Source organism: Pocillopora damicornis, chromosome 14 (assembly GCF_964200805.1).
Source record: "Pocillopora damicornis chromosome 14, jaPocDami1.2, whole genome shotgun sequence".
Lineage (NCBI taxonomy): Eukaryota > Metazoa > Cnidaria > Anthozoa > Scleractinia > Pocilloporidae > Pocillopora > Pocillopora damicornis.
The window spans coordinates 2,154,689-2,181,238 of NC_142683.1; the positions used below are offsets into that span (position 1 = coordinate 2,154,689).

Here is a 26,550-nt window from a genome sequence, read left to right on the forward strand (position 1 = left end):
CTTTCGAAAATCAGCTTTCCTTTTATTGTGTTGTACAACTGAATGTCCACCTTCCAATGACTTTGCTTGTTTCTAAAGTATAATAATGGAAGTTAGGTTTGTTAATGAGGAGTTTATAAAGCTCATTAATTTTCTTATCGTGTCTAAGGAATCCCTGATGGTGACGTCAGACAACCACTTCCGCCATTTTGTTAGTCTTGAGGTAACATGGAAGAGAGGGGCTGGGTACTTCGATTACATCTTTTTTGGGCTTCTCCCCTCGCACGTGACTCGCACTTGCCTCAGAAAAATTACACCTGTTTTGCAGGTTACTTTAATAATAATAAAAAAAATTGGTATTACACGTATTTCTAATTATTACAAATATACATGTGGCGATCTCTTTATAAAATTTACGGCTACGAATAGAAAAATGGCATGGTTGAGTTTCGCTAATTTTGTTACGATACATATCAATCCCTTAGCTTGGTAAAGATTATCTCTTTTAATATTCCTTTTCTTGTTGCAAACTCCATTTTCCTTCTCAAAACGAGAGGGATTTGTAACAAAAATTCTACTAACTTGATCAAATTTTACCGCCAAAGGCTTCGTAACCGGTTCCTTCAAGATGTGAATTTCGCGGGCTCTTAGGATTAGGGTTAGGGTTAGGGTTAAAACAAAACCCCCTTTGGTCCGTTCACTTCACTACAGATGTGAGAAATCCAGAAATTTCAGCTGAGGCTGTACTCCACTTATCGGTTCAATTCATTAACTGTCACAGGGATTCCAGAAATTTCCACGATTGCTTCATTGGCTTGTAACTGGCTGAAACCATTCTCACCACTCAATTGGCTATTACCAACATCCACTCCAGTCCCTTGATCATCAAAAGCGGCAACTTGCGCCCGAGGTGTACCGAGCCCGAGATTCGGTATGTTTCTGTTGTAGCCGTACAGCAACTGGTCTTTTTCCTTGGGATCAAGCCGGGGTACACGGGAACGGGCAGTCCGCTCGGCGGTAACCACACGGGGCATATTCATACGTTTCAATTGTTCTTCTCGCTGTAAACGGCGCTGTGCACGACATTTGCTATCAATCCTTGGCTTCAGAAACTGCCATCGCAGCTCTTCTTTCTCGGCGCTAATTGGAAACTTGTAGTTTACGTGAGCTAGAGAGAAATAAACAAATAATTTTTTTTAAAGAAAGATGAAAACACCAAAAAAAGATTGACAATGTTAATCAAAGAGGGACAAAATGTGAAGCATCTCCTGTGCTGGCAATCAACCTGACTAACGTAAATGCGTCACGTCACATTTTCCAAAACGTTTTTGGAGACGCGAAAAGTTAATTCAACTTAAAAGAGAGTGAGGAACAGAAAGCTTTCAATCTTTCTTAGTTCGGTGTGACGAAGGAACGCAAAAAAGCTGTCAAAAAACCAAGAGAAAACAAGTGTGGCTAGGAATGGGGAAGACTGAAAGAAATAAGAAATGACGAACTTTGCCTAATTTTTCCGATACACAAATCAAGACATAGCTTCGCTCAGCCCCCTTCTCCCACCCCCAGAGTTCACAACTAACCTTGAATTCCCTTTATTTTTATTGGATCTAGCAACTCTCTGCCACGTGCTCCGTTGATGTTTGACGCAGCCATCTCGTCCCGAACAAAAAACGCCTCCAGCAAATTGAGAGACAGTTTGGCGGGATTTGATCCTGAAGCCTCGGCGCGCCCTAGAATCTTGGGATTGCCACAGTACCACACACGAGACTGAGGGTTGCTCCTGTCTCCAAGCCAACAGCCGCGAGAATACGATATGTTTTCCAGACCTGCGGACAACAAATCAAGCGAGTTAAGTCTGAACACGACAATAATGACCCATCTCTCCGTAGGATTAATTGAGTGTTGTCACTCCCCTTGAAAGGAGGACTTTTCCAGTGCAGGTACCCTCCCCCTTGGGTCTCCCAGACAGGTAAGGGTAAAGATTTTGAGGGTAAAGTCTATTGCACAAGAACAAAAAACAAAGATGACCAGGCCTAGGCAGTTATCCTAACCAGCAGTGCAGAGCATTGATATTGAGATGTGTAGAGTAAAGGGGTTAAGAAAGTGCAATTTTGTATACCTTCCATAGCGCACGGAGCACCGTTTATGATATCTTTTAGAGGCACTTCCGTTGACACACATTTTTTGTCTCTATGAGAGGGTGGATTATCTCCAAGTGACACTATGACTGGCACCAGCCCTTCCTCGTCACCTAATGAATGATCTGTTTCTGTCTCCCTGGAGACTGATACCGGTTTTGTCGCCATGATGACAGGCCTTGCCACTGATTCAGCCCCTTGCCTTACGATTGGTGTCCGCCCTTCCTGTGGGATTTGCTTTGCCATGGTATCGAAGCCTTGATGGTAACCTTGATTCCATGCAACGAATGAGTGAGTTGTGACCGGGGAGCTTGCATGATTTGAGCTCACACCAGGAGACAAGCACACGCTAGGTGACTTGGTGCTGTCCGCGGGACTTGACATACTGGTGTCCCTGGGGTTCCCTACAGCAGTGGTAAGTGAACTGCTCCTGTCTGTGAGCACAGACATATCACTGTCTCCCTCAGGTATTGGAGGCTCTCGTACTTTCATCTGAGAAACAACATTTCAACTTATGCGCTCATTTTGCTATATTTGTATAAGAGAAGTATGGTGGAGTAACTAATTGACCAGCATCTAGTTTCTCCTTACAATATCACCCCTGAATCACACATTGAGGTCATGAGAATAAAGGAAATGATCACCAACTAAAGAAGCTCTTGATTGTTAAACAAATTCTCCCCGTCAGCACCTTAAAAACCGTAACAGAGAACAGTATAAAGAAAATGTATAGTGATATTGGGGTTTAAGTGTTGATTAGTGTTTACTTGTATTTTACTGAAAGATGAATTAATACAGGTGTATGTGCCGTCTAACAAAATGGAAGGAAAACAAAAATATTAGCCTCCACGAGAAAGAGTCCCACGCCTCCGCATTTCCTGTTGCTATGCTCTACCACTGAGTCACAGGGAATCCTACAATAAACTACGCCACGTTAATAGGGAGTTTGAGAAGCGACAACGGCGACGCCGTGGACAATGTCGGTTAAAAATTCAAAATATATTTTACCTACAAATCTCGCGATACTGTAAAGTCACTTAGTTTGTTTCTCACTGTCAAAACTATTTCGAAACTGAACATGGAATACAGCGTTGAATTAGGCATAGAAATTTTAAAAAAAATTAGCCGTCGTCGTTCGCGTTCTTCAGACAAGGCAAAGTTTTGCAGAGGACACAAATAAATTTGCAAAGATTTATAACGCTCGTGTGCAGCCATTGTTCTGATCACTAAACCTTTCGTTTAATGACGTTCCCGTTGCCGTTGCCTTCGTGGTTTTTTTTTAACTCCCTAATACGTGGCACCTGTCCCGCAAGTAAACCGAATAAGTAAGACGGTAATTTCCTCTGATTACTTTTGACTCCTGCAGAGAATTAAGTTAGAAAAACTCAGAGAATGTAAGAAGTTTATTCATTAATAAAACCTGTACAATTTCCCAGACACAATCAATCAATCAAACGTGTTCAGTGACCCACCTCCATCTTTCTAAACGAGTCTTGAACATGGTCTTTCTTTCTTGGTGTTTCTCGTGTTGATTCACCAGACAGAAAACTTTCAATCTTACAGTCTAAGGCCTCCAGGAACTTTTCAATATTTTCCAGCCTTTTACTGTTGGCTTGGACCATTTCACTGACAAAAGACTAATCGAGGTAGAAAATATGATAAACTACTAAAATAAACTACTAAAAAGAGAAAAAAAAACATTACAATGGAGATCAAGACATAAGCCATCCACATAACCACAGATATATTACCAGTGCTGCTATACCCTTTGACTCCCAGAAGTGATTAACAAGTAACTTCTCCCTTTAAAATCCCTAACTCATTCAACAAAAAGGTAATGAGAATACACAAATTTATCAGGTAGAAGTTTTATCATGATCTAGCACCAAATTCTCGTCACATATTTACAACAAAATGGGTAGCAGCTAGAGGGGAGAATTAACAAACAGATCTTGAGAGTTAAAAGACTAACGTATAGCTCCCTTAAGTCAGATTGACAACCACTTGTTGATAAAATTTCCTTCACAAAACATTTCCCTTTTTAACACAATTAGCAGTAACGTTGCATCATCTGATTGGCCAATTTGCTGTTGTCAGTAAATGTACAGATAACACTGCCTACATCAAGCAATGGTCTTGCACTGAGAGAATTATCTTATTTGATGTCAATATTGTGGTAAAAAACTGTGGTCAACAACATTTTGACCACTGTGATTAGGAATATCATTGTTGATAAGAGTATAGACTGCCGTTGACTGGTTAATTGTAGCAGTTTCCTGCATTTAACAATAAAACAAATCAAAAGTAATCCATAACTGTCTCATCTCCTACCAGAGATTTTGTGTAGTTGTCTGACACAAATGAAGAATCTGTCTGGGTATACACATCTAATTTCAGACAAGAGCCATTTGCCCATACACAGGACCTGTCAAATTTTGCACCTTTCTCCTACAAACAAAGAAAGTGACACTGTTATTCATTAATTCATAATGTGATGAAATCCTTGATTATGATTGGTTCTTAATGTGTCTTTTATTTGTAATTGGCATACAATCAGTGGGATGTCCTATCACTGCTGTGCAATTTTAACTTCAACTTTCTGTACCACAACACTAGCAGCAACCAAACATTCATAACGTGTTTTTCAATCCTTTGATCTCCAATGACGACCAAAAAGAAATTTCTCCTTAAAGTAGCAATACCTAGTCAAGTAGAAGGTAACAAGAAAAGAGTGAAATATATCCATAAAGGGATATCATTTGATCAAATTAGAAATTCTTAGAGAAAACATCTTAAGAAATGAAGAATAGACAGTCACTGACACATGTATTTCCAGACCCTTCCACACTTCAACTGAATTTCTACATTTCAAAAATTACAGATTCAATGAAAAATCAATATGTACTTTCTTCAAGAACATTTAAAATGTATTGACACAGTGTGTTTGCTGCACATCCCAACAATTTCACAATTATAGAAGTTTGTCCTTTTTCTCTCTAAAATAGTCTAAATGGTCCCAGTTACTTTATCCTAGTACAACCTCGAAGAATAATTTAGTACAGATAGCACCCAATTTATGGTGAAACATTACTGCTCTTAACGCAGAAATACCCCATCTATTGTTGTCTGTTTTATTTGTTGTTGACAGAAATAAAACAGGCAAACCTTAATTTAGAAATGACCTGACCTATATTCTTCCATGTCATTGGTTTGTTGAGGAACTTAGTTGCTGAAGAGTAAGTTTCATATTACAAACCAAATCTGATTGGTTGACTCAGTAACTTATATCCCAAAGAACTAATTAAAAATGTATTTGAGATCTTATTGGTTCATTCAGGAACTAAGATACCTAAAATTTCAAGTACACATCAAAATGGTGAAGTACATATTTAAATGGGGAGGTGTTTATAGTTGAAATTAAGTCTCCCTCCCTTTTGATACTTGTCTGCCAAATGTCTCTGTTTTTCACCACCACTTGGCAAATGCAAGCTTCATAGCTCCCTATGTAAGAAGCTGTGAATTAGCTGTTTATTGATTTGAAAACTTTAAGATCCCTTTCTCCCTGGGTAACTGAATGTTTGAAAATTGGTTTTGTATAAATTCCTACCCTTAGGCCAAAACTGCATTCAAATGCATCATTTAAATGCACATTTTGAATAATTCTTTGTGTGATCAACAAATGTTGAAGAATTTGCTGATTTCTTGCTTTTAAGCATCTTCAATGCTATTTGCTCATGGAAGCAGTCACTCTCTTTAAACCTCTCCAGAATTAAATTTAAACACCTGTGTTGGATGTTGTCCTTGAGTAGCATAGTGTTATAAAGTCAGACGTGTAAATTAAGTGAGGCCAGGTATGCTACGATAATTTAGTTTAGTTTTCCGAGCTTTTGCCAATCTATGGCATCATCAGGGAATGATCATCATTCCCTGATGATGCTGCAGATCAGCAAAAGCTTGGAAAACTGAACTAAATTATTTTGGTATACCTGGCCTCACTTGATTTACTTGTCTGATTTTACCTGTATTCCACCAATTTAATTTTCCCACCCAATCCAGACAAGGGTCCAATTCCCTATCACCAGGGCTCAGACAACAGTCAAATGCCCATGGGGGTGGGATATTGAGGCTTTGAATCAGTTGGCCCATATTAGTTGGCACATTATTGGAAAGTAGATCTGTAAACATTGAAACATTTGTCTAAGCTACATTCTCTTATCTTAGTGTTTCCCATAACCCAAAACTTGCTATAAAGAACTTAAAAATTATTCACAAGTCTTTTATTGTTTACACACCAAGATTACATCATACTGCTTAAAAAATGTAATGTACGATAACAATGAAAGACTGTTAGGTTTGATTTCTTAGTCCTACTTTTTAAAGTGAAACCAAGATACAGTTGTTGACTCCTGTTTAAGAGTGAGATAAAGGTTTCAAATCATTCCCACACAGTAACTAAAGATATGATGTTGAGAAAGTCTCCAAACATGTATGTGTGTCTACATTTGAATTGTCTATTTCAAGACTATAAAACAACTGCAATGAAAATGTCATTTGCAAAAATATTTTTGTCAAACAGACTTCAAAAATAGGAACATATTTTTCTTACCATGGAAATTAGAGGTTTACATCTGGGTAAAAAAGGGTAAAAACTGATAGAAAGGGCAGCTAAATCTTAATGTTAGAGTTTAAAAGAAAAAGTTGTTTTTAATGACAAGTTTAGGAGTTACAACACAGGAGAACCCTATGTTTCTTGTCTCAAAAAAACTACTTATGAAAATGTCATATTGATACCATTGGTTAATTTTTAGAAAGGGCTGCTAAATCTTAATCTTAGAGTTTGAAAGAAAAAAAAGTCATTTTTAATGACAAGTTTAGGAGATACAACACAGGAGAATATGTTGCTTGTCTCAAAAAAGCTACTTGCGAAAACGTCATAATATCAGTTGATTTTTTTTGTCAAGGAACAAAGACTTTTGCAGAAGTATAGTTTTAGAGTTAACAGCAAATATTTAGTATAACTACACTAAAAATATTTCATATATTAATTAAATTTCTAAGTTTGTATCACTATTTTACAAGCTTGCAGCTAAAGAATGCTTTTTTTTCTCTAATAATCATAAGGGAAAAGTGATCTGCATGTGTAAAATGGACTTTATAAAATGTTTTTAAATTCATCTAGGACTTGAGGATGTATATGTTAGAACTGTTACTGAGACATCTGCTTCAGGTCATCATGTTCAATGCTTGTTTCTTCTGAAATTTTAAGAGTTGTAGAAGATTTAATTAGCTAATTGGTTCCTAAAAATATTGTTAATGTTCTAGTTAAATTAAGTTAAATTGTAGAGGGGGAGAGAGGTAATTATTGTTTTTATGATAACAAAATGATCTTTAAGAGTTTCACCTGATTAATAATCGTTGTTGTTCGTATTCTGAAAATCTATGATTTAATGGACCTAAAACAAGTTATTTTTAATCTCATTTCATGTGTCTTATTCAAGGACTTAATTCTAATTTGAATTAATTTTTTTATTATGTTACAAGTAAAAAAAAAAGCACAGTAGAACCTCCCAGACTAAAATTACCAAATAAAATGAAGAACAGTATATTACAACAAGGAGTTTGGTTCAACTGATAGTTCATGAACCAAAAATGAAGTTTAATGTTGAGGTCTTTCATTAAAAACCCAAAGAAATTTTTCCATGGTTCCAGATGGTATTTTCATTTACATATTGCTTTACAAATGATATACATTTCAGAACTGTTGTAAAAAAGAATCCTAACAGAGGAAATGTCTGATCAAATGGCTTAAAATTTTGAAACAAAGCAAAGGCCTCTTTTAATGGACCTAATATTGTAGCCTTACCACTAAAACATCACTTTGCTGTCCATCTGTTGCTTTTCTTTTACGAACAGAATTTGAATTGGTTACATTGTTGTTGTAGAGGTCAGCCTCCATTGGCTCCATAGTACCTGAGTTTTTATCCCTGTGAGAAACAAATGATCAGTTGACAACATTAACCCTTTCACTCCCACAAGTGACCAAGACAGAATTTCTCCTCACAATATCAATACAGTATCAAGCAGACAAGTGATGAGAATAAAGAAAAATATCAATTAGGGGATTATAAGTTGATCCAATACAAAATTCTCCAAATTAACATCGCAAGAACTGTATAGCAGACTGTAAGGAGAATTACTAATGAGATCTTGGGAGTTACAGGGTTAAAACATCATTTGAAATATTTCTAACAACTGTATTGCTTACATTTGTCTGACCATTACATTCAATGAGGTAACATCCTCTAACAGATATGTTGGTTTGTTCTCATTACCTGCTTGTGGGAAAATATATTGATATTGTAAGGAGAAGATGCATGTTGGAGGTGAGAATTGTGTAGTTCTAGAATTACCCTGCAAGCACATGCAAGTTAGTTGGGCTGCAGCACAGGTGTTTTTGCCCAATAAAAAGAACCAGACCCCTCCCAGACCTGAATCTGGGTTCCTTTCCACAAGGCCTCTAAGTTTCTTGCCAGTAAAGAATTGCTTGTGTTGCATTGATCATGATGTGAGCCTGCTGTAGGCAATTCTTGAATCCAGAGTGTGCAGGATTTTTGGCCAGCAATCACTATGTGACAATGCTGGTAGCTTTTTTTTTTAATGCTGAACAATTACCTTACCTCTTCCTCCCCCCCCCCCCCCCAGCCGCCCCCACCCCACCGTCCAAAGGCATGGCACTTGTCGCGTACAACTCAAGATAAGTGATAAGTTTTCAAATGACGCATTCTGGCATAGAAAATGTCTGATTTTCTTACACCACAAGATTTGAGTGGTTTTGTTCAACGATGAATTTCCTGAAATTAAATTTTCATTCAAGTGTCTCGCGAGACTCTGCGTAGGCCTAACAGCCTTCAACTCGGTTTGCGCACATGCAAGACTTCATGATCGCAGACAGTAATGCGATCTAAGGTGAATCTTAATCAATTCACTTAAATTTTCAACACGCAAGAAAAAGCCTCGCCGCTATCTTGCCTCATTCATACCAAAAACCATCTGCGAATCTCAAAAGTTGCACTACTTATGTCAAAAATAGAAAAGCGAACGTGTACCTCCGTGTTGTCGAAGCCGTTACGTGTATCTGAATACGTGCCAAACCGAGAAACGCGATGGTCTGCGCTATTTTGCTCTGTTTCGTAATATTTTAGACCAAGGAGATGAAAACTTACTTGGCAGGTTGCATTGTCGACAACAGCTTCTGTTGAAGATTGGAAAAGTGCGCGTTTAACGCCGTATAACGCCAAGCTTCCATTAACTAGACGCGCTATTTTCGCATTCCAACGCCATCACACTCAGTCGAGGGCAACCGCGTGATCTCTGTCCGACCACGCGTGTGCTGCGTGATCAATCTAATAATTTACCCGAGCATTAGCGGGCAGCCCTCCTTGGGGCTTTTTCAAATATGAGTCTATACAACAAAATCATCTCAAAAACAACCAATATAGGCCTAATTAGAGATTTTCAACACTTGGAAAACATGATTATGTGGTAAATTTCCTAATCATGGATAAGGTGAAGACCTTTTCATGAAAGAAAACTAATTGTGATCTACCTACCGATCCCTAGAAAGTGAATTGTCGAAACGAAATTACCGCTCTTTCTTATCTTTTTACTGAGTGTGCGCTGATACAAAGATCTGCTGACCAACAAATAGAGCTAAAAACAGTGCAAAAACGGTGATAGCATAGTTGGATTATAGCATTTGCCACATTTTCCCGTAGGAAACGGGAGTCCCAAGGATGGGAATGCTCCAGAGTGACTTTGTAAAGATTTAAGTATTATTTGAGTAAACTTTCTATTGGAGACAAATCGTTGAAAATGTGGCACGAAGCGAGAAGGCAAGAGAAGAAATTGCGCGGAATGATGGTAGATTACCGCAAAAGGGCAGAGCGAAGAAGAGCTTTCTACGAAAGGATGGTTGGATTACACCTTCATGTTTATGATTTTACTTTATAAAAAGATTCTAAGGCGATGAATACGAGGTTTCGGACAACCAGACGGGGCGAGGTTGATTCCGAAAACCCTTTTGATGTTGAATCCGTATCCCACCTCCGCCATACCCCAACCCGCAGGATGTACCCTATAGTATTATGAAGGGATTAATTAGCTTGTAACTTCTTCCCATGAAATCGATTCATTACCAGCATATAGGCGATGAGAGCAGACAAACTTATCAGCCAAAAGGTGCTATTTAGATTTAACATCAAATTCCCTCATCTTACAACAATTAAGATAAAAAAGGAGGGATTTTCAAACAAATCTTGTAAGTGAAAGCGGGCTTCGAGACGCATGAAAGGATTTCAAATTCTGAAATGTTTGTCATTGTTCTTAGCTTGTTGTTCCTATCATTTGTCTGGCACTCCCACTGGGCTGAATTTCTTTTACACATAGGTTCAAGTGAGAAAACTTGTGAGTTCCAAAAAATAATGTACTCTAGTTGTTTGGAGGGAATACTTACAAAAGCTGGCAGCCAGCAAAGGTTCCCCCCTGATTTGCAGGGCTTCATTAGCTTATAACCTACACAGGGTAGAGAAGACAGTTTACTACAGATCCTCTGAGAACTATAAACAAAATCCAGCTGGATGATTACTTAGCAATAGTGTCAATTTTTCTCTCTTTATTATATTTATTCAGAAACAAGATCCAACTCAGTTCCTGAGAGTATATGGACAAAAATATAAAATCCATATTGATCCACAGTTGTCATCAGCAGGAGATGGGAAAACTGTAATGTGAGAAGGAATGATTATTAAATAGCATGCAAATACAGACTTTTTGGTGGCAGAGAAGCCGTAAGCAACAACCAGAAATAAAAGTGCATTACTGGACTATGATTAAAAGACTCACGAGAATTGTGAATCGAATAAAGTAGAAAGCTACAACTGATGAGAAAGTTAACACAGACAAATTTTATTTTGGTCATATATAAGCTTGCAATGGTTAGGCAAGCCAAGACTCCTAAAAAATGGCTTATGCATGTATGCTGATCATCAGCTCTTCGTATTTTGCACTTAACCCTTTAACTCCCAATATCTCATCAGTAATTCTCCTTACTGTCTGTCATACAACTCATATGATGTTAGTTTTGATATGTGTGTACGCTGTACCATTCTACATTACGCTGAGCCATTTGACGCAACGCTACACCGTTTGTGTGTAGGCTGTACTACTCGACGTTACCCTGAACCGTTTAACGCAACGCTACACCGTTTGAGTACTGTATTGCAAATGAGTGCTAAGCTATTCGTAAGTGAGCTAGTCCATTTCACAATCTCATGTTCCAACTCAACATGGGCTACTAGACCGTTTCTCATTTGGCTAAACTATTCATGTTTAGGGTGTTCTGTTTCACTAAGGAAAACTAGACTGTCTATAATTTGGCCATGCCATTCCTTTATTAGCTATGCTATCCTGCAACTGATCCTTAAGCCATCTATGTATTTGCTGATCTATTTGACATCCTTGTATTTTTGGTGGTGACGGCCGCCCATAGAATCAACCAATAATCACCTAACTGATATTTTTCTTTATTCTTATTACTTGTCTGCTTGACATTGTACTGATAGTGTAAGGAGAAATTCTGTCTTGGTCACTAATGGGATTTAAAGGGTTAAGTAATTTATTATTACATTTTGATTAAGGAAATTATGTTTTTATTTTTAATTTTTTTTCTTTCTCCAGGATGCCATGGCAAGGTGACTCAAATAACATGATTGACAGGTATTGCATTACTTAACCCTTTACACCCTAGCATCAGTATGCATATTCTACTCACATTTCCTGTGGTACTGACAAGGAGAATTTTTTTGATAATCAGGAGCTTCCTAAACTGGAGATATTTTCCTTTATTCTCTCAACATTTATATTTGAGTTAAAGGTGAAACCATGAGGAGAATTTAGAAGCTAGTCACTCTTAGGAGTTAAATGGTTTAAAGATAAAATTTCCAAAAGAAATGTGATGCTATAAGATGAAGTGTGAAAGAGGACTTCAGTTAACCTTTCTACTCACATGAACAACCAATATGGCATAACAGAAATTCTCTTTACAGTATCAATACAACATCAAGGCGACAAGTAATGAGAATAGAGAACAATATCAATTAGGGGATTATTAGTTGATCCAATAACAAATTCTTAAAACTCACATCAAAATAATTGTCTGGCAAACAGTAGGGTGAATTAGTAATGAGATCTTATCAAAGGAAAGGGTTAACAGTAATATATTTTAAGTGAAACATTAAAATGTCAAGTCTGTGTATTGTAAATGATGAATTCTAAGTAATGTATTGTAAGTTGATAGTTTAGGTATGGTAAACATTTTACATCTGTGTCAGTAGTATTATTAAAATTTGCATCATCAGTGTCTTAAGTCAATTTAATAGTGTATACTGAATAATTTAGTTGTTAAATGAGCAAAAAAATGATGTAGAAGTGAAAAGTGTTGGTCTTTCGTTTTCAGGTTTGATGTTCGAGCCCACCTTGATATTATCCCAGAACAACCATCATCAAGTTCTATTGGGTAGGTGCACAAATTATAGACAGAAATGAGATCTGTGTCAACCAAGAAAAAAAAATTATGATATGAATGCCTTTACACCTCTAAGTCCCGGTTGTGACCAAGACAGAATTTCTCCTTACACTATCAGTACAATATCAAGCAGACAAGTAATGAGAATAAAGAAAAATATCATATATTGGTGGAACCAATTCCAAATTCTCCAAACTAGCATCATATCAATTGTAAGGCAGAAAATGAGGAGAATAACTGATGAGATCTTGGGAGTTAAAGGGTTAAGGCAGATATTGGCTCCTTCACTTCTATTCTTTGGCAGTCTTGTTTCAAAACTTAAAAATTCATGCTGACACTGAAAAAGGATCCAAAGCCAAGCAAAGAAAGTTCAGCCTTGAAAGAAAGTTTTGTTTGTTTTTCTCCTATTTTCTATTTGTTCTCTCAGGATGTTACCAGTATGCCTTCTCTCAAAATTCTAGACCTTGTTCTCTTGACTTGCGTCTAAACGTATTGACTGAAGTCTATTGGATCAGTTGCAAATGTGACAATACTGAAAAGATTGCGCACTATTGTTTTTCTTAGAGCCTTGATGGAGACTGATCCAGAGGAAAACAGATTAAATTATGAAAGATACAGAACATTGGTAATGATAGATTACAGTGGAGGTCAGTAAGTCAGTTATCACCCTGCAAGAAAGAACAGCCCAGTGACCAAGAGAGTATGAAATAGGAAGCTTGTGGTGAATTTTTTGATATTTCATTTTTTTTTTAGCCTCAGAGGAGTCTTATCTTCGGCAGTTGGAAATAGAAGAAATGTATGGAGCCAAGAAAGCAGATGAGAAAAAAGACAAAGAAAAGTAAGCAACACAGCTTAAAATCTGAAGAGGAGTGGAGTTCTGTTTAAAGTAATCTGTATTTATATTGTAGACCGTAAGGAAACTGTGACAGCAACTGCAATGAGGAGGTAGTGAAGCAAAAGATCTAGGGGCAGAAAAATAGCTCAGCACAAGCATATGTATATACATATGGAAGCCTTCCTCTGCAAAATAACATTTTGAAATCACCAAAATTGCATGTTCTGAGAATGGAAAATTATTTAGGTTTTCATTTGGAACTCATCATTGTTGACATAAATTATACTAAGTTGAGGTGTAGTGTGATAAAAGACAGTAAACACATCCTGCTATTTGTTCTAAATTTATAAACTCATTTTTAATTGACCCCTTCTTTGGCGTTGCTGTCCTTACTGTTTAACCCTTTAACCCCTAAGACTGATTAGCATCTAATTTCTCCTTCCAATATCACCACTGAATCACACATTAATGTCATGAGAATAAAAGAAATGATCACCAACTAAAGAAACTCTTGATTGTTAGACAAATTCTCCTTGTCAGCACCTTAGTAAATGTACGGAGAACAGTAGGGAGAATATGAATATTGTTGAAAGTAGTGCTTGGAGAAAATGTAATTAATTTACCTCTACTTATTTCTCCAAGCTGTAACCTTTTTGGTGGCCACGACAAGAAAAAAAAATTTACCAGACACCTTAAAGTTTAACCAAATTTTTTTGGGGTATGAAGAAACATGAAAGTTTGAATGCTGTTTAATATTTCACTGTCAGTTATCTTAGAGAATAACTCCATTTCTTGATGATGGTACAGGAGTCAAGCTAAAGCTACCATTGGCTTCACGTATGACAACAGCAAAAGTGTCGGCGATTCGGACAAGGACGACGATGATGATAATGATGATGACAGTGACAGTGATAGTGACAGTATCCTTAGTGATATAGGTAAGGCATATCATAAGCACCTAATATGATAACACTGATAATTTCAAACCTTTGTTATCTTAAACTTGATTATCCATAATTTTTGATTATCCAGACTTGGTCCCATATTTTAAGGATATTTAATATTGTAAATGCGGGGACACAAACTACATCTTTTCTCCCAACAAATCATGGGGTTAGGGTTGGGGTTAGGGTTAGGGGGCTGCTTATTGGTGAGAAAATCTGGAAAACATGCTGAAAATTTGTATTAGAAAATACTATAAATTATAAATTTATAAGTCTGTATAGCAAACTGTTAAGAACTTCACAAAACTGTACCAGGATAGAAATTAATCATTGTTGTTGCCAAGTCTGCTGGGGTGCCCCTAAATGAGCCATTTTTGTTCATAAGCATAAGCTTCTATTTTTTGCTGTGGAATAGTGTTAAGCCTTCTTTGTTATGAGGCCTTTCAACTTGCATAGAGTCACTTAAGCTACCTTGATGAGCTAATGTTACATGCCAAGGAACCGTGGTTTAACTTTTTGTTAAAACTTTTTGCAAATGGTGACAGTTTATGCACAATGAATTATGGAATTTATAATTGCAGTGAATTATGGAATGTTTCTTTAGTTGGAGAGAGAAACACTTGAGAACTTGGGAAGAAAATCATGCTGTAAGGGAAAGAACCAATAGAAAATTGACAACTATAGATGCCAGATTTGAGAATCGACCCATGGCCACAGATGGTAGCAGATAAGCATTCCCAATGCCCAAAGCCTGATTGCCATTCCCCGTTTCATTTTTATTTTGTAGATGTTACAGTAGATGTGGATGAAATTGATACAAATCAGGTAAATACTTGCAAACTAATTTATTGCACTTCTACCAACAACATAAAAATATTTCTACAAAAGCTAGTCAACTCACAGATTCGAACAGCTTATGTAGGTCAGTTAATGTAAATGATGTGTCGACTCATTTGAATGGGCTTATTTCTTTTAAACGATTTGTAATGGGGAGCTGCATGTAGCAACAGTTATTGAAATACAGTAAATGGTTTGAACCCGGGGTAAAATGCGATGGTGTAGTCTGATCGTCAGGGTTAGTGTATTCCTGAGAAGGACTGTTGTCGGTAGTGGTGACTGACGTTTTTACAACCTGAGCGGAAATCATCATCAGAGGTAAGTGAATAGTTGTCAGTCAAATGTTCTTAGTCCGGTTTGTTTAAACTGATTGGTCAGTAGATAGAAATAAGAGATATGGTAAGTTTTGAGCTCGATAACCTGAAGAAATAGAGAAAGATGTTTTTTTCGTCTTGTCACTAGCGTGGGACAAAGAAAAAATTCTCAGTCCCCATGAGGAATCGAACCTCAGACCTTCGGATTCCGCGCTCCGATGCTCTAACCACTGATCCACAGAGACTCCACGTAGAGCGAGGTCTATTACGAAGTTCATATCACACGCGTCCTGCATACTGCTAGGATAAGCAATGTGTCGTTTGCATGGTACCGGTAGTAGCTGAGACACTACCGGCACCATACAAACGACTTCGCCCAGGTTGTCGAAACTTCAGTCGCCACTACCGATAGGACTACACCCCCCTGGACGATCAGACTGCACTCTAACGGTTGTTGAATGAATAAAGTGGGTAAGTTTCTAAAGAAACTGTGGTGTCGCGTCGGTGGAAGAGTAAAACAGGGTAATTTAGTATTATCAACTGAGTTGATAACGTATATTTGCCACCGTAAAGAGTTTAAAAGCTGAAGTTTTGAGCGTGAGCCCTTAGTCAGAGCGAATGGAGGAATCGTAGAAAAAATGGAGCCACGCTATTGGTGGGAACACGGTGACGAGAAAACAAGAATAAATTAGTTGAATGAAAAACCTGATGAAATGTTTGCCTTTGGTCTATCTGTAGAGAGAAACCTTAGACTCTCGCGGACTCCATTACGGCATGGCATCAGCACAATTCTGCAGGTTTGTCAACTTTATAAGTAGCTTGAATACTAGTTATAAGGTTGCCTTTTATGGTAGTGGTATATACCGCGGGTAACTTGAATAATAGGTCAGTAAGTAAGTCCAAAGTATGTTACCATTCAAACACAAGCCAGTTAGTGGATGACTGGTTTAGTCGCCCAAAAGTTATCTTCCCCGAAGTCATGTCGTCCCATACCAGAGTCATGTCGTCCCATACCAGAGTCGTGTCGTCCCATACCAGAGTCGTGTCGTCCCATACCAGAGTCATGTCGTCCCATACCAGAGTCATGTCGCATGAAATCCTCAGTCATGTTGTCCTACGAAACAGTAGACTTATTATGCTCTGCAGGGTTGTTCTGACCTTAAACCCTTTGATCTTTAAGAGTGACCAGCGTCTAATTTCTCCCTAAAATATCATCCCTGAATCACACATTAAGGTCATGAGAATAAAGGAAATGATCATCAACTAAAGAAGCTCCTGATTTTTAAACAAATTCTCCTTGTCAGCACCTTAGGAAATGTATAGAGAACAGTATGGAGGATATGCATACTGATGTTAGGGTGTAAAGGGTTAAGTCTGCACCTGAAAACCTTGTGTTTGACCATTCAAATGAAAGCTACTGAGCGTGGTGCTGTTTACTATACAGTCGGTACAGCGTGGCACTAACAACCACGGAAGTGTGGCCTTTCAAATGGACGCTTCATTGTTGAGTTTGAACGATGTTGTGATACTGCAATACAAGTCTGAATGTATTTTGTAGAAAGCTGAAAGAAGATAAAGAAGAGTTGGAAGAGCAACGGAGGCTTCGACAACAAGAAGAGGAACGTTCACTTGTTACTGTGAGTTGCATGAAATCTCTGATGTGGAGAGTTCGTCGTTTTTGATAGATTAGACAAAAGAAGTTACTATCGTAAGGAGGCAGCTGTTACTGAAGGTTCGACAGTACTGGTTAACAGTTTGAGGCGTTTAACCAGTAAAACGGAGTGACTTGGCAAACGACGCGATAACAGTCATAGTAGCGGATGAGTGTAAAAGCGGAGGAAGTCTGGGACGGGTCGTGTTCATAACGCGACCCGACCCGACCCGACCCGACCCGACCCGACAAACTTCCCTCGGCTTTTCACTCCTCCGCTTCTATAGCGCTGTCTACCATCGTGCTTCGTTTTACTAAGTGAACGCCTGGAACAGGCTTAGTATTGGTTCACTATATAGTCCATGCTTCTTTTATTATTATTTTTTAATTAACTGTTGAAGCATGTGCAACTTAAATTCCAGGGTCGGCGTGCCCGTCGTGAAAGACGTTCATTGCGAGAAAGACAGAGAAGGAAAGCACATGATGTGGAACTGTCACCACCCAGGTACTGTAGGTAGATGCACTGCTTTTGCACCAATGCGCACATTTATTCGTGCTAGCACGTCTTCATCCAGACCTTCATCATTCGTGAATGTCCTCGTTCGTTCGTTTGTACCTTGATGTGCTCATGCACTTGCTCGGTTTTTTTCGTGCGTTCGCTTCTTCATTCTTCCGGTGGTTTACTCGTGTGCTCGCTCCTTTTCCGTGCGTTCGTTGGTCCCCTTGTTTGTTCGCTCTTTCATTCGTGCATTCGTTAGCTAATTCGTTGGTGCGTTTGTGAGCTCGTTCGTTTTTATGTGCTTTTGTTCGTTCGTTGGTTCATTCGTGCAATCACTCGATTTCTGTGTATTCGTTCGTTCGTTGGTGCGCTCGTGCGCACGCTTTTTTGTTTTTCGTGCCGTTGTTCGGTCGCTCGCTTGCACAGGGGTCAAAGGCCGCTTCTTTTTTTTTTAAGCTGATATGAATGATTTAACCATTTGTCACAGGCACTATGTTTTTTACACTTCTTTTACAGTTATGCCAGAAAAGCAAGCCCTACATATGAACCATACAGAAGGTTAGTAAAAGTGATCGACTATTCCTTTTCTCTTTTGTTGAAAACCCTGGAAAAAACACAAAACAAAACAAAACAGAAAGAAAAACTTGCGATGCACTTCCATCGTCAAGTTATGAAGCGTGACAGTTCTGGTTTTTGTTGTTGTTGTTGTTGTTGTTTTACATTCTATTAAAAAAGTAATGAAAGTAGTTGGACTTGTGATAAGCGTTGATCAAAGAAAAAACGTGGAGTGTACTTGAGCAATTGAACCTCAGATCGACAGATTCCCCGCTCCGATGACCTACCATTAAGCCACAGTGAGCCAGGCCAACATTAGGTTCATAATTTGAGTTTAAGTGCATACCAGTGAACTCAAGCAAATTTATAATGTAGTGTGGAAAGTAATATAGGACTGCTTTGGTTTGGCATTACTTCTTTCTGTGATTGGTCCAGAAAACTCCTATCACATTCTTAACCGATTAGATTCAAAACTGAAACCAATCGCGACCTGGGAGTAACAGAAGGCTCCTACGATGTAAGTTTGACTGTTGTTAACTCTTTTTTCTCTTTTTCACTTAGGTCTTCCTCTCGATCATCGTCCAGATCGCCATCACCAGAAAACGCCGGCAAAGTGGAATTTATCACAGAATTCAGCCATTCTTCGACCGATCAGCCTTCCACGAAAGCGAGCGGTGATTCACGATCACGTTCATCCTCCTCCCGGTCGGTTTGCCTTACTTTGTTATCCGCTCGCTAGACCAATGCTTCCATCTTAGATTGACTGTAAGAAAATCGAACTGGTTCGTTCCTAGCTGGGTATACTGTGCGTCATTGCTGGGTATACTATTTGTCATTGTTGGGTATACTGTTCGTCATTGCTGGGTATACTGTTTATCATTGTTGGGTATACTGTGGGTATATTTTTGTCCATGGTCCACAAGTAAAGAAATGATCCTCGTGAGGTGAGCTGCGATTTAAAGAATTGCAAAGAAGAAACTTTTTTTAGGCTCCGACAGGATTCGAACTCTTGCCTCTCTGAAACTTTTAAGCGCTTCTACTAACTGAGCTTTGCAGCCACATGTTGTGAGCGACGAAAAGTTTATGTTGACATCGCTATTTTAATTCTTCGCCCCAGTGATTGAAGAATATGTTTGGTATAGCATAAAAATTTTGCGAATTTAGTACCGGGTTTGACAAAATCGCCATTGAAATAAGAATCCTGCAGTATGAAACGCTGCAAAAATTTACTGCCTCTGTTTTGATAAAACTCTCCATGGTAGTGGCTTGAGGTTTGGGGTAGGCTGTTTATTTTTGCTTAGTTCCCGGCTAAAATTTCGTTTATCTCAAGCGGCAAAAAATAATAATACTAATAAATCAGTGATCCATAGAATGATATATATATATATCAACAGGGTGCGATCATTTTCTTCTCTTACAAGATTACCATAGCAACACTACAGCCTCTTAGTCGCACCCCTAATTTTAACTTTGTATGCTTGTTACTCGAAAGCGAGTTCGGTGACCCCGTTTTTTTTTGCAATTAAATTGTGAACTGTTAAGATTCATCTTTTTGTAATATTTGTTTAAAGATATGTACATGCGGTTAAGAGCTACCAAAATGTCTTGACAGGTTCAGAGGGGTATTAAGTCAAGGTGGGGAGAAGGGAATAAATGAATCGGTTATTGTTAAAAAGTCCTTTATCTGCCTGTCAGTTCCACCCAGTTAGTTGAGATGACACATTCTAGGTGCCTTTGTTTGGAAAATCTAGGGGGATTTTACAAGATACAGGAACTTCTAAAAAAGAATAAAACTATTTCTGTCCAACTATTCTCTTTTTGCTAATTTTTTTTTCTTCTTCTTTCCTGCACCTGCCTTGTGCTTGTGGTTCCTCTGTGATTGCCCAATCCCTCGCCTTGTCAACACGTACTCTTCAAACACCAAATTCGGTATGTAAAAATGTAAATTTATAACGGTCCGTTAATTTTGCAACTATTTCTTCGTGTTATGCGATTTCTTTTGTGTGCGTAATTGTGCTGTGTTGTGAAAATTAAAACCATTAGTACTTCTGAACGAAAGAAATCGAAGGAGCGTGACAGGTTGCAGTCACACAAGAAACACAGAAGTAGAACACGCTCACGGTCACGCGACCGCGATCGACGGCGTTATCATGGCAGATCGCGAGACAGATCCCGCGAGAAAAGTAGGTCACGCGAGAGAAGTCGCTCACGTGACAGAAGCCGGTCACGTGACAGAGACCGTCACGGTACTCGTGGGCGTGAAAAGCATAGACACCAGAGTCGCAGCAGAAGCCGCAGTCATGAACATGACCGTGATCGTCGAGAGCGTGACAATGACCGTGACAACAAGGAACGAAAGAAGCAGCCGTCCAAGGGATTGGGGTGAGTTAGTTTAGCGTTGCTTTAATTTTGTTTCTACTAGCTGTCAAAATTTCTCCGCTAGCTAAAAATCGAACAATTTCAGCCGAGTATAGAGAATAATCCTGGATTACGTTGGATTTTCTTACCTACCTCTCTGATTGGCCCTGGAAACTCCCGCCACTTTCTCAACCAATCAAATTCAAGATAAGTTCTCCTCAGCTCCTTGTGATATCTCCCCTCGTTCTGATAGGCCGTCAGGGAATAAATTTGGTTTTGGTTTTATGAAAAGCACTCTATAGAGAAATGACAAATCCAGGGAAAAGGAACAACGGCCGACTGAACCAGTTTGCCGAGTTCATATCTTTTTTAATTGTGAAGTTACACGTTTGTTTTTTCTGATTTATAAAAGACAGATTATTATTATTATAATCGTCGCCATGTTCTTGTCACACGTAGGTTGTTGAAAACTAAAGCAACACCTTCCTCAGGCAGCAAAGAAAAGGTAAACTGTGAAGTTGTCGACCTTTTATTTTCTAGATCTGAACAGCTGTTGTTCTAATTGAGACCATACGATTCTTTCATCGCTTGTAAGAAGAATTTGTTTTGCTATCGAGAATTAACTAATCGATCTGCGAGTCAAAGGGCTTTCTTTCAGATGTTTGGTTTTTGTTTCATAATTTTCGTTTGTTTGCAGTTAAGTGCTCAGGAAAAGATGAAAAAACGAATGCAAATGATGCTCAACAAGCAACGTAAGACTCTAAATCGCTGCTGTTTGTGGTTACTGCTTATAAAAATAAGTATTTTTTTATTTGGCTTGTCGCAATGAACAATCTATGCGAGAAAACGTGCAAGCTATTACAAGGCCGATGTAAAGCGCAATGAATTTTCGAGTGGTGCAAAGCGCGGGAAATAATTTTATCGCAGGGCGCAGGAAATTTTGCACGGATGCACCTCATGCACCCTATATCACGTCAATCAAATTTTGTAATTGGTGGGAGGCGCGGAAAATTGTTTATTTGCAAAACGCGGGAAAATTTTGCAACCGGTGCAGAGCGGAAAATTGCGCGATAACAAAGCGCGGGAAAGTTTGTAACTGGTGGGAAGCGCGGGAAATTGCGTATTTGCAAAAGCGAAGAAAATTTTGTTACAAAGCGCGGGAAATTATGTAATTGGAAAGCAGAGGGAATTTAGTAACTGATGAGAAGCACAGGAAAACTATGCAAGTTGTTCCAAGCGGGAAAAATAAAGCAATTGTGTTAGAGCTTGAGGAAATCCAGCTGTTTTAACGTCGTAATTTACCATTAGCATATGAGGTTTTGACCAATCACATCACTCCAGCTGGGTGTAAGACGAAAACAAATTTGAATTTTGAAAATATTTTGTTTGTTTTTGTTATTGTAGTGAAATCAGACAGAAAAGAAGATAGACGAAAACGAGAAGTCAAAGAACAAGAAAGACGGGTAAAAATCTGCTTTTGTTGTATTATCGCTTGTTAAAAGTAGTCGGACTTGTCACAGGAAAAAATGCAGCCAATCATTTATATATATATTCCTCCCGAAACTTGTTCAACATTTTTTTAGATAACAGTGAAAGAAATGGAACATCTTATCCCTTCAAGGATCTATAAAATGAGTTTGTGTTAGTTTTAAGTCATTGCGGAAGTACTGCACCGCATTGCAAGGAAAGCTAAGCTTTGTAAGCTGTTAATACCAGTCCTTGTAGCTCAGAGTGCCTCCTAAGCTTGTGTCAAGACGAAAAGAATCCCACTCTAATTCATTACCGAGTTAAAAATTTACCCATTCCTCAAATACTATTTTACACATTGTTTGTTACCTTATGTGGTGTGAATCACGAGAATTTCTGATTCGTTCACGAATGGCGCGCAGTAATAAAAAAAAGAAAACTTTTGAGGATAGGAATAATTAAGATTTATGATGACTGAAATAACTTTTCTTTTCGTTTCAGGAACGCGAGGATGACCTTCGCGAGATGCAGCGGAAATGGCGTGAACGGTAAGAGCACACGATGTCATTGAAAAAAAAAAACATGGATCCTGTTTTGACTTTTTCAATCCGACCTAATTTCATCTGCCTTGGTTGTAAAGTATTTAAATGATTCCGCACGCCGGATTGTGTGATATGACTTGGACAAAAGAGAAGCTTGCTTAATCTGTCGACTTGAACCATTATGTTGTTTATGTTTTCGTGTTTTTGTTTTTTTCGCAGGGATAGGGACAGATATGACACAAGTCGGTCGCCTTCCCCTAGAGGTAAAAAGAATGTTAAAATGTGTCGAGTATGGCGAACAGTACTTCCTGAAAATACTGTTCAGTAACTTCCATTTTAATGGCTCGCACTTGGGTTTCATTTAAAAATGAAAGTTTGAACCAACTTGTACAGCACAATAAACAGAACCATTTGAAAGTGCTTAGTAATTTCTTTTTGAGTGGTGATACATGAGCCCTTCGCCCACGTTATAAGTTATGTAATTTACAACTGGAACCACATCGCACAACTTAATGAATTGTATCACAATTTATTGACTGACTTAACTGAAAATATTCAGTACACAGTGCATTGCCTTGTGACTTCACTTCGTATTCTATTCACAGGAAGGCGAAGAAGTGTATCTAGGTCTCCACCGCGGAGGTAAGACTTCTTTTTGTTTTATATTTTTTTCTTCTGATTTCAATTGAGTGTCGCAAAACCAAACCCAAACTAATAGCAACGACCAATTAAAACCAAGGCAAATTACCCAAGGAATCAATGAGAATCAATCAACTTCAAACAACCAATCCCCGCAAACCGCGGGAAAACGCGTGTTACAAAGTCGTATTTGATTTTGCCTTCTGTTCTGATTGATTGGGCAGAGTAAAGCCAAAACAATTTCAGGTTATGTTGATCACCCATTTGAAGAATTTTTCTATTATCCAGCTCCTGGGTGGCGCTATTTCTTTTTGCAGCTGAAAATTAGCCACAAAGGGTGACTGTTTTCTCATACTCTGTTAATAATATTGACGTTCTGATCAGTTTCCGGTAGAGAGTTGCTTTACTACGCTCTGTAATTGGTCCAGAAAACTCGCGCCAACTTCTCAACCAATCAGATGCAAAACTAACACCGATGGCGACTTGACCATTTGCGTTTTCCCACGCTTTTACCTGTTTTGACTTCGATTTCCTGTTTTCTGATTGGCTGTTGTGATCATAGTTTCCGTCTCTTATGACCAGATCCAAAAGTCCTCTGCCATGAAATAGACTTGTATTTGGTATCTGATCTTTGCCACTCTTTGAACTTGTTTCAGAAGACACAGAAGTAGGTCCCGATCACGATCGCCAGTTGAACCCCAGACAAGTAAGTTTTATGGAGAAATGTGTCACCGTTCATGATTCTTGAAGAATTGGGCCCCATTACTTTCAAGTTCGACATCCATCCTGTGTCATCCTTGCTCAATTAAGTTTGATTATCGTCTCTTTGGTGTTTTTCTACCTTACCAATTAATTCTTTTGTGGTCATTTACAATCCGGTCCAATCTCTTCCATTTTTAGCCATCCTTATACCATCTTGGTTTATCATTGCTTCTCCTGTGTTTTTCTATCTTACCAAACTAGTATTTTGTAGTCATTAACAATCCGGTCCAATCTTCTCCATTTTCAGCCATCCATGTACCTTCTTGGTGAATCATTGCTTCTCTTGTGTTTTTCTATCTTACCAAACTTATTCGTGCGTACATAATTTTTATTTAGTAGTGGTTGACAATCCTCGTTAATCTTCTTCGCATTTAACCATTCCTGTTTCCTGCCTAAAGGTCACTTGTTGGCACGCATGCATCCTTCGGTGTGGACGAAATAGAATTTGTCTGCTCTAGAAAGACGTCTTATGTCCTTCAGATATCGTTGATCAATTTGTTGTTTTTAGTCCCTGTTGTAGACATCGATGCACATGCTTTGGGAGAGGAGGTTGTCGAGTACGTCTACCCTGTAAAAGACCCCAAATGATGCATACCTCACCACTACTTCAGTTCTTGGATTAACAAAACAGCCTCTTTGTCATAAAGTGAAGTCATTGGAAGCTGAGATCTTAAGAAGAAATTGAAGTCGAATACAGAGGAAATTTCAGTGAACGAAGATATTGTCGGACACATAGTAATATAACATCATCAGGGATGTGGAAACCAAGTTTAAAATAGCACAGAGCGTGAAAGTTTTGAAGTCGTCCAACTCTGTGAACTGGTTAGGTGTTATAACTAAACTACGCAGCCAATATCCATTTAGTGTGGTTATTTAATACCTTGAGATTCCCGACATCATTGGAAATGACCGTTTCCTTAAATATTTTTTTATGCCTTTCTTTGAATCATCTTCTTTGTTATCTTCTCATACATTTACCCTTTAATCGAGAATTCCATTTTTTCCAGTGGGTGAAAGGAACGCTGTGCAAAATGAGGAAAAGGCCTTTCTTTCATTGTAGAATTAACCTCAGTGCGATGTTGCATTGCTTTTCGGGGTCAAATAAAATAATGAAAAAAGAAGCGTTATGATTGTAGCCACCAATTGCGAAGTCTCACGGTTAAGCACTTTTAAAACCTGCCCACTGACTGTGACAAAAATGACAGATAGACTGATGTCATGATTCTTCTTCTTTGTTTGAACATTGTGAGAGATAACGAAATGCTAGTTTGTTTTTAATCTTTATTGGCCCCCCGAAGGATTATACCTGAAACAGATTCTCTCCTGACTTGAATGGTATCAAAGAAATATGCTCGGTTACATAGTTATTTGCGACTGAAGAAATTTGCGTTTTACTCCCTCTCCTCATATCACCTCGGTGTGGTGCTCGAAGGCGCCTCGGATCTTAGGGTCACGTGAGTCAACCGATTGTGCGATCAAGCGGAAAAGCACTGGATACAAGTTCTTTCAAAAGGTCTGACTTTTTCCTTTCCCTTTTTTTTTCGTGGTTACGTTTTAACCAATTTTATTTTATTTTTTCACGACACGTCACTCGATAACACCAACAAGATACCATCTGCCGGACCAAAGGGTACTAACTACCGAGCCGAACGAAGAAGGTGATTTTAGATCAAGGAGACTAGGTACGAGTTAAACGGCTGTAAATCAGCCTTTTAAATAACTGAAAATGTTGAAGAACGAACCCAAAATCGAGGTCAGTTTGTTTTCATTCGAAAGTTGTTCAGAAGTTTTGTTTAAGAATGAGACCGTTGATTCTTCAACAAATCCTTACATATATGTGAACTGCATACGGAAGCATCCTCGCAGTTATGAACAAAATTACACCAGTGTCGCAGAGGTCATGGGTTCAAATCCCGCACAAGCCTGAATTTGTTTTCAGGCCTTATTTTTACTTTTGCTTAAGTTGTGTTCATAACTACGAGGGTCGCTTCCACATTAAATCCTTACATTTTTAAGACATTTCAGAACTGTACATCGGCAGTCGTCACCAGAGTCTCTCCTTCGACCAAATAATGGTGTTTCATGCAATCTAACACAACGAATCAATAACTTTCTGTAAATATATGAAAATCATATATGTGCACTGCGGTTGAAGAAACCAATATAGGAGCGATCCTCGCACCTATGAACACTACTGAACTAAAGTTGAAATAAGGCCTGAAAAGAAACTCATGCCCGCTCGGGATCTGAACCCATGACCTCTACGATACAGATGCAGCGCTCTACCAACTGAACTAAGAAGCCAACTGGGAAGTGATCGTTATGTTGGATCCAAGTAAACCTTCCAAGTGATGAAAAATGGCTGTAAATATATAAAAATGTGTACTGGCGTACGGGCCTGAATTTTTTTCAGGCATTTTTTTCAACAACTAGTTCAATAGTGTTAATGGC

General features: G+C 38.5%; 2 protein-coding genes across 4 annotated transcripts; one reads left to right on the forward strand and one right to left on the reverse strand.

The window, feature by feature from the left end:
• On the reverse strand, positions 1-9,495 carry LOC113666762 (uncharacterized). 2 transcript variants are annotated; one of them, XM_027182550.2, is made up of 7 exons: positions 9,338-9,495; positions 7,978-8,098; positions 4,446-4,562; positions 3,587-3,751; positions 2,096-2,606; positions 1,557-1,802; positions 1-1,147 (listed from the first exon to the last, which is right to left on the reverse strand). In XM_027182550.2, the coding sequence occupies exons 1-7, from the start codon at positions 9,418-9,420 to the stop codon at positions 732-734; spliced, it is 1,659 nt and encodes a 552-aa protein (XP_027038351.2). In that variant the 5' UTR covers positions 9,421-9,495; the 3' UTR covers positions 1-731. The 2 variants fall into 2 exon arrangements, with proteins under 2 accessions (XP_027038351.2, XP_089049879.1); XM_089193753.1 differs by having other exon boundaries at positions 9,221-9,487.
• Positions 9,496-9,806: 311 nt separating this feature from the next.
• On the forward strand, positions 9,807-25,041 carry LOC113666768 (CLK4-associating serine/arginine rich protein). 2 transcript variants are annotated; one of them, XM_089193757.1, is made up of 22 exons: positions 9,807-10,085; positions 10,803-10,900; positions 11,850-11,888; positions 12,628-12,687; positions 13,261-13,343; positions 13,450-13,534; positions 14,339-14,469; positions 15,263-15,300; positions 16,365-16,423; positions 17,185-17,263; positions 17,700-17,782; positions 18,293-18,334; positions 18,893-19,036; positions 20,375-20,713; positions 21,149-21,194; positions 21,387-21,441; positions 22,094-22,152; positions 22,658-22,704; positions 22,918-22,961; positions 23,304-23,340; positions 23,994-24,043; positions 24,608-25,041. In XM_089193757.1, exons 1-22 carry the CDS (start codon positions 9,987-9,989, stop codon positions 24,685-24,687), a joined length of 1,797 nt encoding a protein of 598 aa, XP_089049883.1. In that variant the 5' UTR covers positions 9,807-9,986; the 3' UTR covers positions 24,688-25,041. The 2 variants fall into 2 exon arrangements, with proteins under 2 accessions (XP_089049883.1, XP_089049884.1); XM_089193758.1 differs by having other exon boundaries at positions 23,997-24,043.
• Positions 25,042-26,550: the final 1,509 nt, after the last annotated feature.

Coding starts and splice junctions, on each gene's coding strand:
- LOC113666768 (XM_089193757.1), top strand. CDS start 9,987: ATGTGGCACGAAGCGAGAAGGCAAGAGAAGAAATTGCGCGGAATGATG. Junction 15,301..16,364: donor ATGAAATTGATACAAATCAG/GTAAATACTTGC, acceptor GTCTATCTGTAG/AGAGAAACCTTAGACTCTCG. Junction 22,962..23,303: donor TCGGTCGCCTTCCCCTAGAG/GTAAAAAGAATG, acceptor TTCTATTCACAG/GAAGGCGAAGAAGTGTATCT.
- LOC113666762 (XM_027182550.2), bottom strand. CDS start 9,420: ATGGAAGCTTGGCGTTATACGGCGTTAAACGCGCACTTTTCCAATCTT. Junction 4,563..7,977: donor AGCAAAGTGATGTTTTAGTG/GTAAGGCTACAA, acceptor CTTTGTTTGTAG/GAGAAAGGTGCAAAATTTGA. Junction 1,803..2,095: donor TGCTCCGTGCGCTATGGAAG/GTATACAAAATT, acceptor TGTTGTCCGCAG/GTCTGGAAAACATATCGTAT.